The sequence below is a fragment of the Trametes versicolor genome, assembly GCF_000271585.1.
Source record: "Trametes versicolor FP-101664 SS1 unplaced genomic scaffold TRAVEscaffold_5, whole genome shotgun sequence".
Classification (NCBI taxonomy): Eukaryota; Fungi; Basidiomycota; class Agaricomycetes; order Polyporales; family Polyporaceae; genus Trametes; species Trametes versicolor.
The window spans coordinates 902,072-917,190 of NW_007360325.1; the positions used below are offsets into that span (position 1 = coordinate 902,072).

At 61.5% G+C, this 15,119-nt stretch overlaps 4 protein-coding genes across 4 annotated transcripts; 2 read left to right on the top strand and 2 right to left on the bottom strand.

Moving 5' to 3' along the window:
* Positions 1-268: 268 nt before the first annotated feature.
* On the top strand, positions 269-3,058 carry TRAVEDRAFT_166658 (uncharacterized protein). The gene is made up of 3 exons (XM_008039530.1): positions 269-413; positions 463-1,872; positions 1,929-3,058. Exons 1-3 carry the CDS (start codon positions 278-280, stop codon positions 2,105-2,107), a joined length of 1,725 nt encoding a protein of 574 aa, XP_008037721.1. The 5' UTR covers positions 269-277; the 3' UTR covers positions 2,108-3,058.
* A 1,755-nt stretch (positions 3,059-4,813) lies between these two features.
* On the bottom strand, positions 4,814-5,348 carry TRAVEDRAFT_28546 (uncharacterized protein). Its single transcript, XM_008039035.1, has one exon. It carries the CDS (start codon positions 5,216-5,218, stop codon positions 4,964-4,966), a length of 255 nt encoding a protein of 84 aa, XP_008037226.1. The 5' UTR covers positions 5,219-5,348; the 3' UTR covers positions 4,814-4,963.
* Positions 5,349-9,549: 4,201 nt separating this feature from the next.
* Positions 9,550-10,226, top strand: TRAVEDRAFT_58213 (uncharacterized protein; the record flags this gene model as incomplete). Its single annotated transcript, XM_008039360.1, has 1 exon — positions 9,550-10,226. The coding sequence occupies exon 1, from the start codon at positions 9,781-9,783 to the stop codon at positions 10,222-10,224; it is 444 nt and encodes a 147-aa protein (XP_008037551.1). The 5' UTR covers positions 9,550-9,780.
* Positions 10,227-12,815: 2,589 nt separating this feature from the next.
* Positions 12,816-14,652, bottom strand: TRAVEDRAFT_147273 (mitochondrial carrier). Its single transcript, XM_008039531.1, has 14 exons — positions 14,516-14,652; positions 14,441-14,451; positions 14,318-14,381; positions 14,097-14,261; positions 13,912-14,036; positions 13,825-13,859; positions 13,758-13,768; positions 13,611-13,699; positions 13,531-13,561; positions 13,373-13,475; positions 13,272-13,303; positions 13,197-13,206; positions 13,091-13,137; positions 12,816-13,040 (listed from the first exon to the last, which is right to left on the bottom strand). Exons 1-14 carry the CDS (start codon positions 14,625-14,627, stop codon positions 13,012-13,014), a joined length of 864 nt encoding a protein of 287 aa, XP_008037722.1. The 5' UTR covers positions 14,628-14,652; the 3' UTR covers positions 12,816-13,011.
* Positions 14,653-15,119: the final 467 nt, after the last annotated feature.

The window sequence follows — 15,119 nt, forward strand, 5'->3', positions numbered from 1 at the left end:
TGGCTCGGTAAAAGGATGGGAGTCGGATCGGTGTCTATGCGTCCAATGAGACGCTGCTGCCTAATCGGGGAGGTGCGAGATCGGATCTGGGCGCCAGGGTTGAAACATGGCATGGGCGATTGAGATGGAGATTGAGATGCGGGCTTGTCGGAAAATAATAGGAAAGTAATTGTGCGGCGGGGGGCCGGTTGGCAGGCGTCAGGACGAGGTTGGTTATAAGACCGGGCAGGCGATCCCTCCGCCCTTCTCTCCGACAGCCCTCCCCCGCCCCGCCACCATGGATTGTGTGGATATCCCCTTCGATTCTGTCTGGTGTCCCGTCTGCTCGCGCCAGATCGTCCCCAAGCGCATACACCTCCCCGCCGCCCCCGCTCCCCAGCCCACCCCCGCGCCCCCCGCATCCCCCACTGCGAGTGAGTACACCCAGCGCCTCCCTTGGTCCTCCCGCTAACCCCCCTCCAGCGTCGAAACCCGCGCAGCAGCAAGATGCCCACCCGCGTCTTACCCGCGGTAAGACCGGCACCATCCGCCCCAGGGCAGCAGGCCTCGTCCACGGCACAGGTCGCGTCAAGCCCAACGGCACTATCAAGCGCTCCCCCACAAAGGATGCGTCTGCCACCCAAGACTCTAAGTCGGACGCGGCTCCTGCGCCTGCAAGGCCAGCTGCTCCCGTCCGCCAGCGCACTGTCATCGACCCCTCCCCGGTCCCCCTCTACTGCTCCGACGAGTGTCGCCTCATGGACCTCCAAGCCACCCACAGCGCTCTCGATATCAACTACAACCCCGAGCGGTGCGCTTCCCCACAACATCCTCCCGTCTCCAAGAACACCCTCTCCGACTGCCAGTCAGTAAATGACGACAGCGATTGCTCAAGTGGCTCGTCCATCGAGTCCCGTTCGTCGGTTGCCTCCCCCACCGCGACGACCACTGCCGTGCACGCGACCCCAACAAAGGGCAACTCGCACGAAGAGGCGTATCAACGCCTTTCTGCCATCTACAACTTTGCACCTCTCCCCCCTCCGCTTCCATTCACGCCTAGGGCAACGAAGCCGGTCGCGCCAGCGCCACCTCCTCGTCTGGAAGGCGGCGTTATGATGGCTGCTCGTCGTATCCAAGCCGCGCTCTGCCCGGAGAAGCCCAAGCGCACTGCTTGGGGCTTGCCGGTTCAGAGCGACGCTGAGGCCGACAACAAGCCCATCCCCGGATGGACCGACGGCTCCCAGGCGTGGCGTGCCAGCGTATACGGTCTCGCGCCTCCGCGCGACCTGTCTACGGGCGACGTCGACGAGGCCGCCGAGCGCGCCTACGGCACCTACGTCGCGAGCCCTCATCGCTCGCGCGGCGTCCACTCTACGCTCGGCGAGAACAAGCCAGCGACTGAGGCTGTGCCCAACCGCAGCGCATCGGCCTCCTCCCTTCCGGCCCGTGTCATGGACTCCTCCACTGAGAAGATGTACAAGCAGTACTCTGCGTCGTTCACTCGCCGTTCCGAGTCCCGCACTTCTCTCCACCATCAATCTCGTGGTCTTTCGACTTCCCCCACCGGCTCCACCCGCTCCGCGTTCGCTCGCGAGGTTTCCCTTGTGAAGCCCGGTGCGGAAGGTCGCCTCCTTGTCCCAGATGTGAAGATGCGTCGCACCAACTCCAGCATGTCTAGCATTGGCGGCGCGTCTGGCTACTCATGGAGCAGCGCTGGCGCCACCCTCAGCACGGTCGGATCCATGGCTGGCAAGAGGCGTAGCCCGCTCAGCCGCCAGAACAGCGACGTCAGCGTCGACACTGCGGAGACTGAGAGCGAGGGCGACGAGCTTGAGGTAGCGCGGGCGGCGGTCGCGTCAGTACCCTCTGGTAGTGCACGAATGCCACCAAACAGTGAGTTACTCGTGCTTTCGATGACGCGCTTGTTCTAATCCAGGCTGTGTTCATAGCGCGTTCGTGGAGCTACGACTCTGAGGCGTTCACTTACCCCGTGATGCCTCGCCGACCGAAGATCGAGAAGCGCATTGAGAAGCAGATCGTCGACGGCGTCGAGCAGGAGGTCGAAGTGGAGGTCGAGGTGTACGAGCCCATCAAGCGCCTCTTCCTCTTCGGCGGCGCGCGGAACTAGGTTTCTTTCTCTGCGACGGCGAGCGAGGTATCGTCGCCATCGCGTTCATCATCTCCTCCATCTGTGCATCGATATCCAGCATCTGCATATCCCCACCACATCGCTCCGTTCATACCAGCATCACACGCATACCCCTGTCGATACCTCGATACCTCCGCTCGCCGTCGCGCCATACCCCGCCGCCTCTCGGTGGCCTGCATCGCCCTCATGAACTCGCATCGCCCTCCACGCACGACCATCATCTGAGTTATTCGCCGTCGCCGCATGCTCGCTCTCGCCTACCCTCGCCCTCCTGCTACTCCTACCGTAACGCCCTCGGTCTAACGTACCCTAACGTGCTATACTCGACTACGCTACGACCCGCCTATTCGCCGCGTACCTCCTCGCTGCATCAACCCTCGTCCTAATCGCCGCCTCCCCGATGCTGCGCACGCGCGCGCCCGGCGCCACACAAAATGTGAGATACGTTGAAGTGTATTATCTGTACTACCACCACCCGCGCTGGGTCAAGGCCGCTCCTCGCGTCTCTCGGGTACGCCTCGGGACATCCGTCGCAACCCCCATTCGCCCCGTCCAGTCGGGGATGTGTATATTCCTGTATCGGTATACGCCCACCACCCCGACGCTCTTTTGGTCTCTTGGATTCCCTTCTCACATTGGCTTCCCGCTCCTTTCCCCTCGTCTCTCGTCTCGCTGGGTGTACGACCACGAACCACGTACTTATTCGCATGTTGTCTTTGTTTCGTTGTCCATGTTTGCTCGCTTTGTGCCTGCTTGGTTTCATCGTGTACTACTAGCCATTCCCCGCATCCGGCCTCTCCTCGCGCACCATCCGCCTCTGCATCGTCGACCCCGTCATCACATCACCGCATCCGCATCCACCACGCATCGCCCCTTGCATCATCATCCGGCCTATCCTACCCTACCCTACCGCCCCGCCTAATGCTCCCCCTCACACATCCTCCACCATACCACGCGCACACGATGGATGATCCCGCGCAGGACACGTACGGACCGCGCCCCTCCTCCCTCTCTGGTGTTATTCGGTCGCGCGCCGCGCTTTGTAGGAGCCCGCGGCGCGCGTGTACGACAGGTTATGCGCGCACACCGTTATTCTTCCGCCTATGTCCATTAGTATGATAGGATGAATAGTAATGAAACGCGTACAAACAACCAACCTCATCTGTGTGCATTCATTCCGATCGGGCGCGACGACGAGCAAGTTTGACAAGATTCATATGCAATGAACGCCGTGCCCCTCAATTGAATTGCGGGGTAGGACTGGGGCGGGCAACCTTCGGTGAGCATCATTAATTCGCGCATTCATTCGCCTGCGCTCATGGGGCACCTTCCGCGGCCGCGACGCACGCTGACGGATCACGACCACGTCGCGACGTCGCGGAGGCTCGTAGCTCTGCATACATTGCCATACATTACACACAGGGTCGGGCACGAGGCCGCCGTCTGTGCCAGCCACACATATGCAATTGCACCTCGAAGGGCGCCGTCCGCCGTACGCGCAAGCATGAATAGGACGCGGCGCGCAAGGCCCAGGTCCGCTGCCGCACCCGCTGCGTGCTCAGGTGGAGACTCGGGCCTCGGTAAGTGGCAAGTCGCACTAGCAACGCACGCGGCGGCGTTAACGTTGCAGTTGTGGCTCAGTTCAGGCGCAGGCGTATGATATGATATGGCCGCGATGACGTCGTCGATATCCCGAGGTACCCAGAGGCACTAGCGCGGCGCGCGGGGAGGGCAAGGGCGCCCGGGTGAACGGGGGCGCGGGCGCGTGGAGACCTCTGCATGCGGTGCGCTTCGCATGACGCACGCGCGTAGCCCTCTTAGTTCGCTGCCCAGTTACCCGGCTGTATTCCGTCGAACTGTAGGACAAGGAGAGGAGGAGGCTTGCCTGCGCTCGGCGTTCTCGCGATCGCAAGTGGCACGCCGGGAGAGAGAAGCGTGCGCCGCCGCCGGGCTCCTGGAGGCACGAAATTCGAATCACGATCGCACACCTCGAAGACCGGGGTACAAGGGGGGACAGGATGTTCGGCGCGCGGGCCCGATCGCGACGGGGTCCCATTGGTGAAAGGAACGCTAAATTCGACAGCTGGGACGAAGACATAGTAAGTATTCCGACATCCTGGTGCTGTTTGAAGCTGCCAGTGACGCAGCATCAAGTACCCCGCTTCGACAGTATTCTTCACGCGTACGGTTGCGCTCATTCTGCCAGAGTCCAGGCCCGAGCCTCGACGACCGATATTACGCCGCGTCGGCAGCAACAGCAGACCCCCCGAGACTAGCACTGTGGCAAAATCATCCAAAGATTGAAATTTGAGGTGTCCGATCGACGACGCGGGGACGGCGGTAGGCGGACGCGCTAGCGAAGGCTAACGATTATGTTTCTTCCGCTGTGTGCGCTGCTGCTGTGATTGGACGAGCGTATCACACCGGTGGCGGCACCCACAAGACATACAGGTGTGGAGGGCAAAGGTGCGTACGTGACGAGCTCGGCGTCTCAACGTACGTCCCCGACCAAGTACTTCTTTGCGCCAGACACTGAGACAGGTCCCCGACGTCTTGACGTACACCGAGCCAACCTCGAGGGTTATGAGCCCGGGCAGCCCGCGAAAGCGGCGCGTGCTCCTTCTCCTACGACACACATACGGGTCAATATTAACATTTACGCTTTCTCGAACCGAACCTACAAACCTAAGCGCACCACGCGTCAGGCTGCAACATACCCTCACCCTCTCATTGCCAAACAAAGTGACGTCGGCGCAGCTCTCCCCCATATGCCCAGGCCCAGGCCCCGCCACCCGTACGCGGGCGGGCGCAGAAACGTCGCGGGCGCGGCTGCGTTTAGCCAGCGCCCCCGCCCTCCCGTCGCCCGTCGCTGCCGCCGTTTCCAGGAACCACGGCGACGGTACCTACGGCGGGCCAGGACAGGACAGGAGCAAGGGCGTGGCGATCGATCCTTGTGCGCGTGCTCGTGCGCCCCCTTGTCCCCCCGGGGCCAGCGCCCCCGGGTCCCGAGCCTCGGGCCTTGCGCAGGGCAGGGGTCGCAGGGACGCTGAGCTGGGCGGGCGGAGACACCGAGTGCTGCATCAATCCCATCTGCAGCCGCGCTGTGGGCTGCCTATCGAATCGAACCTTTCTTTCGATCGCCCCGATATTCGATGGGCGTGCTCGATGCTCGATCGCTGTACGGCCCGGGAGGGTGGCAAAGGGTGGCAAGTTATACAGGGCGCACGGCCGGATGGGGAAGGTCCCAGCGGGATCGCACCTGCATCTGGCGCCCGCGGCGGAGCCGGTGCTGCAGATGTGGCTGAGATGGGGGGCGAGATGGTGGCGGCGGCAGGTGCGGGAGGGCGCGACTCCGCGAGGGAGGCCTCAGGCGGGCGCGCGACGTGCGACGCGCGCAGAGCTCGAGAGCGGCCTATCGATCGCGCAGGCAGGTCCGGGGGTGGCAAAGCTGGGCTGTCGCCAGCGCTCTGCAGGAAATTATTGGCAGCGCGACGCGGACCCGGGCGGGAGCACTCGATGCGGACATGTGCTTGAGCAGCTGAGCCAATGGGGGCGCGGGGGGAGGTACGCGGGGAGGGAATCATTTCAGCCAGTTAACGGGCGTTGTTGGCAATATTGGAGGTTGGGGTGGGTCGCGGCTCTGGGCCCTGCGAGGACGACGACGGGCCCGGGGCGTTGAGTATCGCGAACCGGGAACCGCGGGTGGCGGCGCGTCATTGGTCCGCGCGGGCGGGGGGCTGTTTGAGGGTGGGGACGGTGCTGCTCTGGACTGCTGCCCGCCACCGTCGCCCACGCGGACTCCCGCTTTTCGGGAAGCAGCAGGAACTGGACCCGCTGCGTGCAGGGCGGGCGGGCCCTGCGACTCCGAGAAATCTTGACCATCGGGCGCATCGCAGACTCAGCCTCAAACTCCGGCGGGGCGAGTGGGAACGCTACGCGGGGGACGCATGCGGGTCGGTCGCGATAGCTGCCTAGTGTGGCATCTGTGATGCCACTGTGGAAATGAGGACGAGGTCGAGGGGCTCGAGACCGTTCGAACTTCGAGCGGGCGGGCTTGGTCGCCGCGGGCGTATGTTGCGGTACGGTGGAAGGGCCTATCATATGTCGCGGACGCGTGGGCGAATGGCCGGACGCGGGTTGTGCCAGGATTTTTTCCACTCGACAGCGGGCGGCTGTGATTGGACGCGTCCCCTGTGCGGTCTAGACCGCGGTGCAAGTAAGTACGATGAGGATCGACCGTGCATTGTGCATGCCGGCATGCCCGCGAGAAGGAGAAGGACTTCAAGAAGGGCGGTTTGTGGGGGAAGGGGCGCGTCGGAGTGCGCGAATTCGTGAGTGATTGGCTCGCCGTCCGAAGCGTTCTCAAGCGTCGTTCGCGAAGACAGACGGGCGACACCGCGCTCGCCGTGCCCGGCGCGACTTTGCACACTTTCACAGAATGCGATAAGTCCTAAGAAGGAAGCACAAGGTTGTAGCTGGGACTGCATCGAGATGTCGTGTCAGTTGTCGGGTCAGCGTTAGAGTTGGGATTGCTCACGTTGACGTCATGACAAGCGGTGGCGGAGGACGCGGTCGGCGTCTCAGCGTAACTGCGACGGCTTTGCGCTCTGGGCTGTGCACGTCGCCCTCTTCCTCCTCCTCGCGGACGTTCTCGACGGCCGCTTCTCGAACAGACAGTGCGCTGGGCACGTCGCGAAGCACGTACGATGCGATGCGACGCTGAATAGAGAACCGCTGGGGAAGAACGCGCGGCGGTCATCTGCGCTGATGCGAGCACCCTCGGAGCCCCAGGCACCTCCCACCTCCTCGACTGCCTAACACGCTGTGGGGCCGCATCGACATACATCGTAGGCCTCGACCGCGTCCGCATCCCACCACGGTACCCCATGTGGTACGCGCCGCCGTCACCCGTTTCTCGCAATGCCGTCTGCTGACTTGTCCCAACTACGCCAGGTATGGGAAGCGCAGCGTGTCCGCATTCATTCGCGCCCTCGTTGCCCGCCCGGGGACGCGCGCTGGGAACCCGAGCCGCAGATGACCACGGCCGCACGTCAATTATGCTCCGATTTGTTGCTCTCTACGCGGCCGCCGTGGACGCTCGCAAGATGCAAGAAGGACCCTCGGGATGGCCTGGCGCTAGCTGCGGCCTTGTAATGTGGATAAGTCCCTGGATGGGATAACGCGGAAGACCTGCTACACAACCTTCGGCCGCGTCGTGATCCGCGCGCGTGCATAGCAGGCACCCCCCTCTGAACCCTCTCTGGCGAGGCCGTGGGCCTCTTTTCGGGCATAGTGCAATATATGCATCGTCACTGCATTCAGCGGCCTTCACCTCACGCGCCGTTTGAATCCAGCGTCCATGTCAACCCTCTTCCGCCTGACTGCTCTCGGCCGCTCATATCTCGACCTGCATCTTCTCGACGCGTCCCTCCGTGGACGCGTTACGACCCATTACCGCGGCACTCGTGACTGGTTGCCAATCCGATCAATACCCCGCGTTAGCGCCCCCCTTCCGAGCCTCTTCTCGCTGAGAAACGATATATAGCGTGGGCTGTCGCGCGCCCCGCACGTCAGTGGGCACCCTTGGCGCGATCCGCACGCGGAGAAGAGCAAGTTTACGGACCTTCGCGCATCAGCTGTCCGCGCCCGAAGACGTACAATATAACTCATACCCCCGCCCGATCCTGGAATCCTAGGGCACCTGCCGCACGCCCCCATCCACCTTCTCAGGTCGTGTGCGCAGCGGTTCTGGCTCTGGACCGGTGGGTGACCTGCGGCACACACACACAAGAAACGCGTCAGCGGGTGCTCTCATGACACTCGACATTCGCCGATTGGATCGCCGCAGCGCTCGCTCGACTACGGTGGCGCTGGCCGCCGCGGACGCTCGCCCATTCCGGACGTTCGACATTCGAGGAAGTGCGATTCCTGCGCCAGCGACGTGGGTTGCGCGCGCGGCCAGTCCTCGGCACGCTGGCTCTGCTCGCGGTGCCCGAATCTACTCCGTAACCGCACCTTTCCGGCATTCCAGCTGCCCCCGCAGGCGTTCGAGCTTCGCAGGATCCCGATTTGACAAAAGGTGCTCCCGGCGATCATCACATGCGCGCGTGTGCGGGTCCGGCCCTGCTCGTTCGGGTGCTGCGATGTCAGCGCGGTGCTTACGCACGATGCTCCGGTGTCATGTCACATACAGCACTGGGACAGGGCCAGGGCGGTGCGAGTCGGACGTCGACAGGTTCTTCAGCTCGATATGTGCAGGCCTCGGGCTTCGTCGGACTCGGCCTCGGACTCGGACCCTGGGCGTTGCTGTCGGATAGAGCGAGTGTGTGGGGCCCCACCGGCATCGCAGAAGCGTGGGGTATGTCGAATACGCCCCGGGACGGCAACGAACGCTGATCACAGCGGCAGCGGCCACGCGTGGGCGTGCCCCATGTGGGGCGGCGAGCGTCGAAACGTGGCCATGGCCCATGGGGACTCGGACTCGGAAGCACGTCTGCGCCCGGGATATTAAACGCGGCCGCCCTGAGATGGGCATCTTGCGCCCGTTTGGGGGTGTGACTGGCGTCTGGCTGCGGTGGGAGGTGGGGCTCTGCCGCAAAGACTGTATGCGCGAACCCGTCAGAAGGCCAGCGGAAGGTGGAGGGCCTGGCCACGAAGGAAGGGAGAGCAGCGCTGGGGTCTGGCCATGCGATCGGGAGGTGAGACTGAAGCTCGCGATCCGCGCCAATGCAGCTGACGGGGCTGTCGAACGCAGACTGTGCGGCGGGTGTGCGCTGTTCGCGTATACAGAAGGTGCCCCGGAGTTTTGCTTTGCACACCCGCTGGTGCTGCTCACGAGGTGCCGCTACGCTGCTGGTTCGGCCGGCATGGATGCGTGCCGTGCTGGTGTCCAAGTCCACTGTTCAAGGTGGCCCATGGGTGGTCTCTAATGGACAGCGACCATGAAGGATGGGCGAGCTCTGGGCTCCGAGTCCACGCCCCACCTCCAAGGCAGTTGGCACTCGGCTTGTACGTGCTTCCTCCACTGACTTGAATGCCGAGGCTCAGGCTGATATGCTTGTCCGGACAGGTACCCTGCCAACCACTCCACCCCTCAATGGCGACCCGCCACACAACGATACGCGCCCCCGAGGGATGCAATTGAACTCGACCTGGCGTCCCTCTCGGCCGTCCAAACTGAGCTGCCACAACCGCTCCCGGGCAGCCCACCCTGCTTCTCTGTCCCAGCTCTGCCACGACGAATCAATGGCACGCGTCCGATGAGGGCCCCGATCCCAGCGTCATCTGCATCAGGATCAGTGTTCTAATGCAATGCTGTAAGTGCTAGGCACCGTATACCCCGCAACCTCCGACCCACCCCGCACGCGCGTTTGCTAATGCATCGCGAACTTGAACTCTATTACCCCACAGTTCTATGGCAGCGGAAGCGCTGCACGTCGACGTCGCCCGGGGCGTTCAATCATGCATCTGCCCATGTGGGCGGCGGCGGGGCCGGCGCCGCGCTGTGCGCTGTGTCTGCAGCCTTCCGGGGCTCATCACTCCGCGGATACCGCACCAGACAGCGTCGGCGTCGCAGAATACGCACTCCGCGCGTGTATGTCGCGCCACGAACAGGGACATCTCCGGACGCCAGATAGGCTTCCCATCCCATTATGTCCTCCTCGCTGCAGGCGGCGTGCGGCCTCGGAGTGGGTTCGTCGATGCGGTCGTGCCACATGACTGCGCGTGTTTCCGCGGCTCAGCGGTCGACGCTCAGCGCGGGTCTTCTCTCGCCGGACGTTCTGCGGTTATGCACGCTCTCAGCCCCTCGGAAGCATGCCAGGGAGGGCGACTGTGCGCCCTGTGCGGCAGCACCTGTCGCGCCCGGCAGGCACGTCGTGCCTCGACTGCAGCTGCAGGCAACCCCCGGTAACCTCGACCGCCTCCGACGCCGGCGTGGGCCGCCCTCCCAAGAGCCCGTGGCAGGGAAGGACGCTGCTGCGTCCCTGGCCAAGCTCGCGTTGCCGTCTGTCTGTCTGTCGTACAGCACAGCGAGCGCGGACTCGGAAGTGTCTCTGGAAAACCGTTCGCGCTGCGCGCGGTGCGCCGGCAAGTGAACCACCGCACCTTTTATGGGCCGCAGGACCCTGGACGGCGCGCCCATGCCCTCATCGCACTGTCGTGCTCCTGTCTTCAATAACGTGAGCACGCGGGGGCGCAGGGTCGAACGCGGGGCCGGTGGGTGCTGGGTCCGTCTGGCCGCTGTCCGTCGTGCCGTGGCGCGGGGAAAGCGTTGTTCTCTGCTGCGAGTTACGAGATGGGCAGGGGCCCGGGTGCGGGGAAGATTGGGTTCGTGATCTGGTGCCTACGTCGGGGGATAACATGCCGCTTACTGACAATGCGGCCTTTCCTGTAGATGCGGCTGGGGTGAATTTTCCCTTGCAGGGTTGGGTGCGGGGTAAATAACGTCTACCCCGAGATCCTGGGCGGATATGAGGTGGTGTAACGCCGGGTGGGGAACTGTTTGATTGGACTGGGTCCGCGACGCCGGAGAGTGTGTCTGAGCTCGAGATGGTAAGTGCTGTTTGTTCCTCATCGGTTCAGAGTTTGACGTGCATATGCTCGTTGGTAACATGATGCTCAGAGCGTGTCAGTGTTCGTGCCTCCCTTGCGTCGCGACTGCGATCCTCGATTAATCGCTCGCGGCCGTGGTTCAATGGTTTAAGTCCGCCACGGTCGATACTACGGGCACAACTGGGGTTCTATGCAACAAATCAAAGTCAGGACTACCTTCGTCCGACGCGCGGAGGATCCCGCAGTCAGGCCCGTGGTTTTCGCTCAACGTGAACGCCCGAGAAGTGTGTGGTCGCCATGTAGATGTCCGTGAAACCTGATCCTCTACATGTTGGATGCAATGGCATATGCCGTTGACGCTCCAATCTGGTACATGCAAGTAAGCTTTCATCATATCGTGTTTTTGAGATGACAACGCATGCACAGGTGGACTTGTCGCACAAAATACTTAGCACGGCTTCCAAACTCTCGCCATATCGGGATGCCCCTGTCTGGTCAACACGCTGCGCCGCCCGCCGTGCAGCTATTCCCAGCACACTGAATGGACCGCGGCCAGGACGCCGCCCTGCAGCCGCCGTGGAGGCAGGCATTCGAACGGGCCATCGTTGTTACGACATATGACATATGGTGTTCATTCGCCCTGCGCAACTTTACATCACCCCCCAGTCACTTTGACATACGAACATGCCCATGCCGTAGTGGAGCGCATAGGCCCGGAAATAGCACCCCTGCGCGCAATTCCCGCAAGCTGAGCATTGCTGCCCGGCCCCGCGGACTTGCACACACGCCTGGGTTCGCAGCCGTAGCAGCAGTTGGGAGTCTCCCGCGCCACCGCTCCTTGTGATTGTCAGGCGCCCCCCGACGTTTCTCCTTCGCAGCGTCGGCGCGGGCGGGCGTAGGAAGGCTTCCCGAGGACGCGCTTCTCGGTATCGCAGGGCGCCTGCAATTCGGTCCGCAAAGCGAGCTTCGGAGACGATAGGAGGAGGCAGAAAGCCAAACGGCAATGCGATTGGCTACAGACACGGGCGGTGGTACGTTCTAACAGACCACGGTGCGGCGCCATTGGCCAGGCGTCGTCTAATGCTTACCGGTTCCCCCAGGCCTCGCGCACCAATGGGAACGCCGAGAAGAACGTCAACACCGGGCACGTTCTACACACGCGCGACGGAGGTCGGCGGCGGGCTCCGTGGCCCCTCGCGAGGCTGAGCCAAGTCAAATCGGCAATGCGAGCACGACGAGCAGGCTTCCTGACAAGCCCGAACGTCAGCGCGACGATCCCTGCGGGCGCGAGCGCGGCAGCAGCCATCGGTGGCATGCGGCACTTCGCGACGGCGCGGCGCGTCGCCGGGGCAAGTACGTCTTCGTTGGTCAACACGGCGGCGACGGTGCGAAATTGCGCCCGCGCGCGGCATCCGATCGGACGAACGCTGCACTTATCTTCGCAACTCGCTCAACCTGGCGGGCCAGACGCGTCCGTAGCGTACTGCGAGCCAATAGCGTGCGGTTCACCGACAGCGCCCCGGACGCCCGCGCCGTACCCGACGTGCTTCTTCCCAGCGCGGGCCATTCGCGTGCGCGCGCGTTATCGCTGCGTGGCGGGCACTCAGCAGGAAATTTTCGGTCCATTGATGCTGCACCGGCTTCGTGTGCGCGTACCTGCCAGAGAGGGCTTCGCGCGCCGGCGTGCGGTCCGTGTTTCCTTGGGGGCGGGAGGTGTTGTGAATGGGCTGCTGCGGGAGCACTTACGCGACTGATGCTAGTGGACGCGTCATTTTAGGCTTTTGCAGATCGTGGCCTGTTCCCTGGGCCTCTGGTGCCGGCTGCGGGTCCGTGTGCAGGCCGATGGAGCAGCTAGGGTGCGTCTGAGCTCTTCGTGGGTTAGCGAATGTTAACAAGGAAGGAGGCGTCGGGACACGCTTCCGCACTTCCGGAGCCTGCGTACAAATGCGCGAGGATGAGCCGTAGCGGCGCGTAGGTTATCGTGATAAGCGTTTGTATGCGCTCCCGATCTTGCGTTGTGTTATTCAATGAAGTCTACATCGGAGAAGCGTACCCAGCGCAAGGCAAAACGCTTCCTCTGGCGTTGAATGAACCGCGGATAACTCGGGTGAGTTGGACAAATGCTGATGAATGAGCCGAGGTGATGCATTTGTAACAGCTGGTACTTATCCGGGGAGCATCCGGAGAGCGAGGGCTCGGTGATTTGTGTGCAAACGGGTATACACAATTTGTAGTCCAAGCTATGCGAGGCGGTCTAGAGCATGCAAATAACCGTCCAGAACATGAGAACGGCAAAAGAAAAGGGCAAGAGGTATCCTCTGCGGCCTTGCTCAAACACCGGTGACCCCCTTCAGATACTCTGAATGGTCGTCAGCAGATGATTACGGCGGGGGATCTACTAGCACTCACCTCGTGTCAGCTCGAATGCTGCGAATGTGCTCGCCGCCGCGGGTATGCTGCAACGCTCCGTCAATCGTCTGTTTGATGCAACAGTCTTCGTAGAAGAATTTCTTACCTTCGGAGCACTGTAAGAGAGGGGGGGAGGCCAATCGTTAATAGATACAACAAGAATTCTAAGGGAAAAACTTACACGACGGAGTAAGACCGCGGAAGAGTCCCGAGCTGAGGAATAAATTTCGTCAGAGATCGACTCGGTGGACGTTCACAGACAGTAGAGTTCGATGAACTCACACTCCCGACTCGGTAACTATCAACTTGAGTTCGCGCGCGATGTACTGGACGGGTGTCCCTTCGGGCGGGGTCGCCCGCAACTGGACACGCGACTTCACGACGTCTAGTATGGTCGGCGTGGTCAGTGTTTCGAAACACGAGCAAAGATAACAGCATACCCAAGGGATAACATGCAAGCCAATACGCAATCTACGCCCAGAGTCAGTAACCCGTTCAAAAGCATCAAGGTTGAACGTACACCACCGGTAGAGCCGCTCGCGAGGAGTGCCCACACAGGTATTTGGTTGCCATATTTCTGGGAGAATTTCCGCTTCGAGAACTCGAAGGCTAATACGCCACACCGTCAGCGTCTTGGGTACCCATATGGTATCGACATGATCATCACCTGCGTAAAATCTATGCGTTTCGCGGGTGAGTATCACGAGTAAAATTGTCGTATACAATGCTCGTACCCAGCGTAAGCCGGGATTTCTCTCGCGACTGTGACCTGTCAAACGATGTCAACACGCATTCGACGCGGTGGGAAGCGACTGTGGTACCCAGTAGCCTCTCATGATGCCCTTTCTGAAACCCCAGTCTCTCCACATCTCGCTCACAACAGCTCTTAGCCGTTTGTCACCGGGCGAGCCGTACTGTCCCTGCATGCGGACTTTAAACATCTCAACTGTACGCGAGTAACGTCAGGATTCAGCATTTATGGTCGGCATTTATGGCGAAGACCCACCAGGACTCGCGAGTACAGCATTTACAGCGCCCGCTATGGCACCTGCCCCAGCAGTCTCTTTGAGAGACAACTGCGGGAACGGCGATATAATTCGCTTGGATACGCCGTAAGCGGCGAACAGGAGCGAGTTCACGCCCGCAATTCCGACGAGGGGGCTAGCCATTCCTAGTGTTATTCATCAGTCTCCAACTCTTCGAACACACAATGAATGCCAATCTTACCCTTGTACAACGCGAAGAAGCCCTCCTTGCGCAGAGTCTGCGTAAGGATGTCCATTGGCCCTTTCTAGACGATCTGCTTCAGTTCTCTCTTATTATAGACGACATATAGCTATAAGTACGAACAAACATGCCACCTGAAAGCACGAGCCCCAAAGTTTTCAGTATACGACCCACAAGAGCGTGAGAACATGGACGAACTGGGTGCGGTCTGCGCGCGAGTCTTGACGGTGTCGAGCGGCTGGCCGACGATGACCTGCGCCGCGCCCCCGACACTCCCCGCGAGCAGCTCGTTGATCGTCGACTTGTCCATGTCCGAGTCAAGAGCAGGAGGCGAGAGGCGGGAAAGAAGAGAGATGACGAGCGCTGCGATTGCGCGATGCTTGTGCACGAGAGCGTTACCAAAACAAGCGAATATCGGTGGCGGTGCCCATCAATCCTACTAATCCGTATAGGCGCTGCCGGCCACTTGCTCTTTCTGCCAACGCTGGCCGCGCACATTTAAAGCTAGATTGTCAGGCGGAAACCTGCTAGAACGAGGAAAATGTGTCAGGGTTGATATCCCGTTGCCGGAACATTGTGTTTATTGTCAGTCAAATAGATTCGTCTTATTGGCGAGCTCGAGGTCGTTCAAAAACTACGACAAGCAGGGGACTCAGTATCTGTCATAGAGTAGCAGATGTATGTACTACATGTTACAATGGTCGTCGCGGGTTAGATCGTCGTATATATACATCCGGATTATATGTGAGCACTGTGAGCGTTAGGCGTGGTACAGTATGAACAACGAACGTCCTATGGACGC

What these genes read in the sequence shown, in the direction of transcription:
- TRAVEDRAFT_166658 (XM_008039530.1), top strand. Translation starts at nt 278, where the DNA reads ATGGATTGTGTGGATATCCCCTTCGATTCTGTCTGGTGTCCCGTCTGC. An exon ending in CCCCGCATCCCCCACTGCGA is followed by an intron (nt 414 to 462) that starts GTGAGTACACCC and finishes ACCCCCCTCCAG; the next exon opens with CGTCGAAACCCGCGCAGCAG. An exon ending in TGCACGAATGCCACCAAACA is followed by an intron (nt 1,873 to 1,928) that starts GTGAGTTACTCG and finishes CTGTGTTCATAG; the next exon opens with CGCGTTCGTGGAGCTACGAC.
- TRAVEDRAFT_28546 (XM_008039035.1), bottom strand. Translation starts at nt 5,218, where the DNA reads ATGGGATTGATGCAGCACTCGGTGTCTCCGCCCGCCCAGCTCAGCGTC.
- TRAVEDRAFT_147273 (XM_008039531.1), bottom strand. Translation starts at nt 14,627, where the DNA reads ATGGACAAGTCGACGATCAACGAGCTGCTCGCGGGGAGTGTCGGGGGC. An exon ending in TGCTGTACTCGCGAGTCCTG is followed by an intron (nt 14,037 to 14,096) that starts GTGGGTCTTCGC and finishes ACTCGCGTACAG; the next exon opens with TTGAGATGTTTAAAGTCCGC. An exon ending in AGCATTCGAGCTGACACGAG is followed by an intron (nt 13,041 to 13,090) that starts GTGAGTGCTAGT and finishes ACGACCATTCAG; the next exon opens with AGTATCTGAAGGGGGTCACC.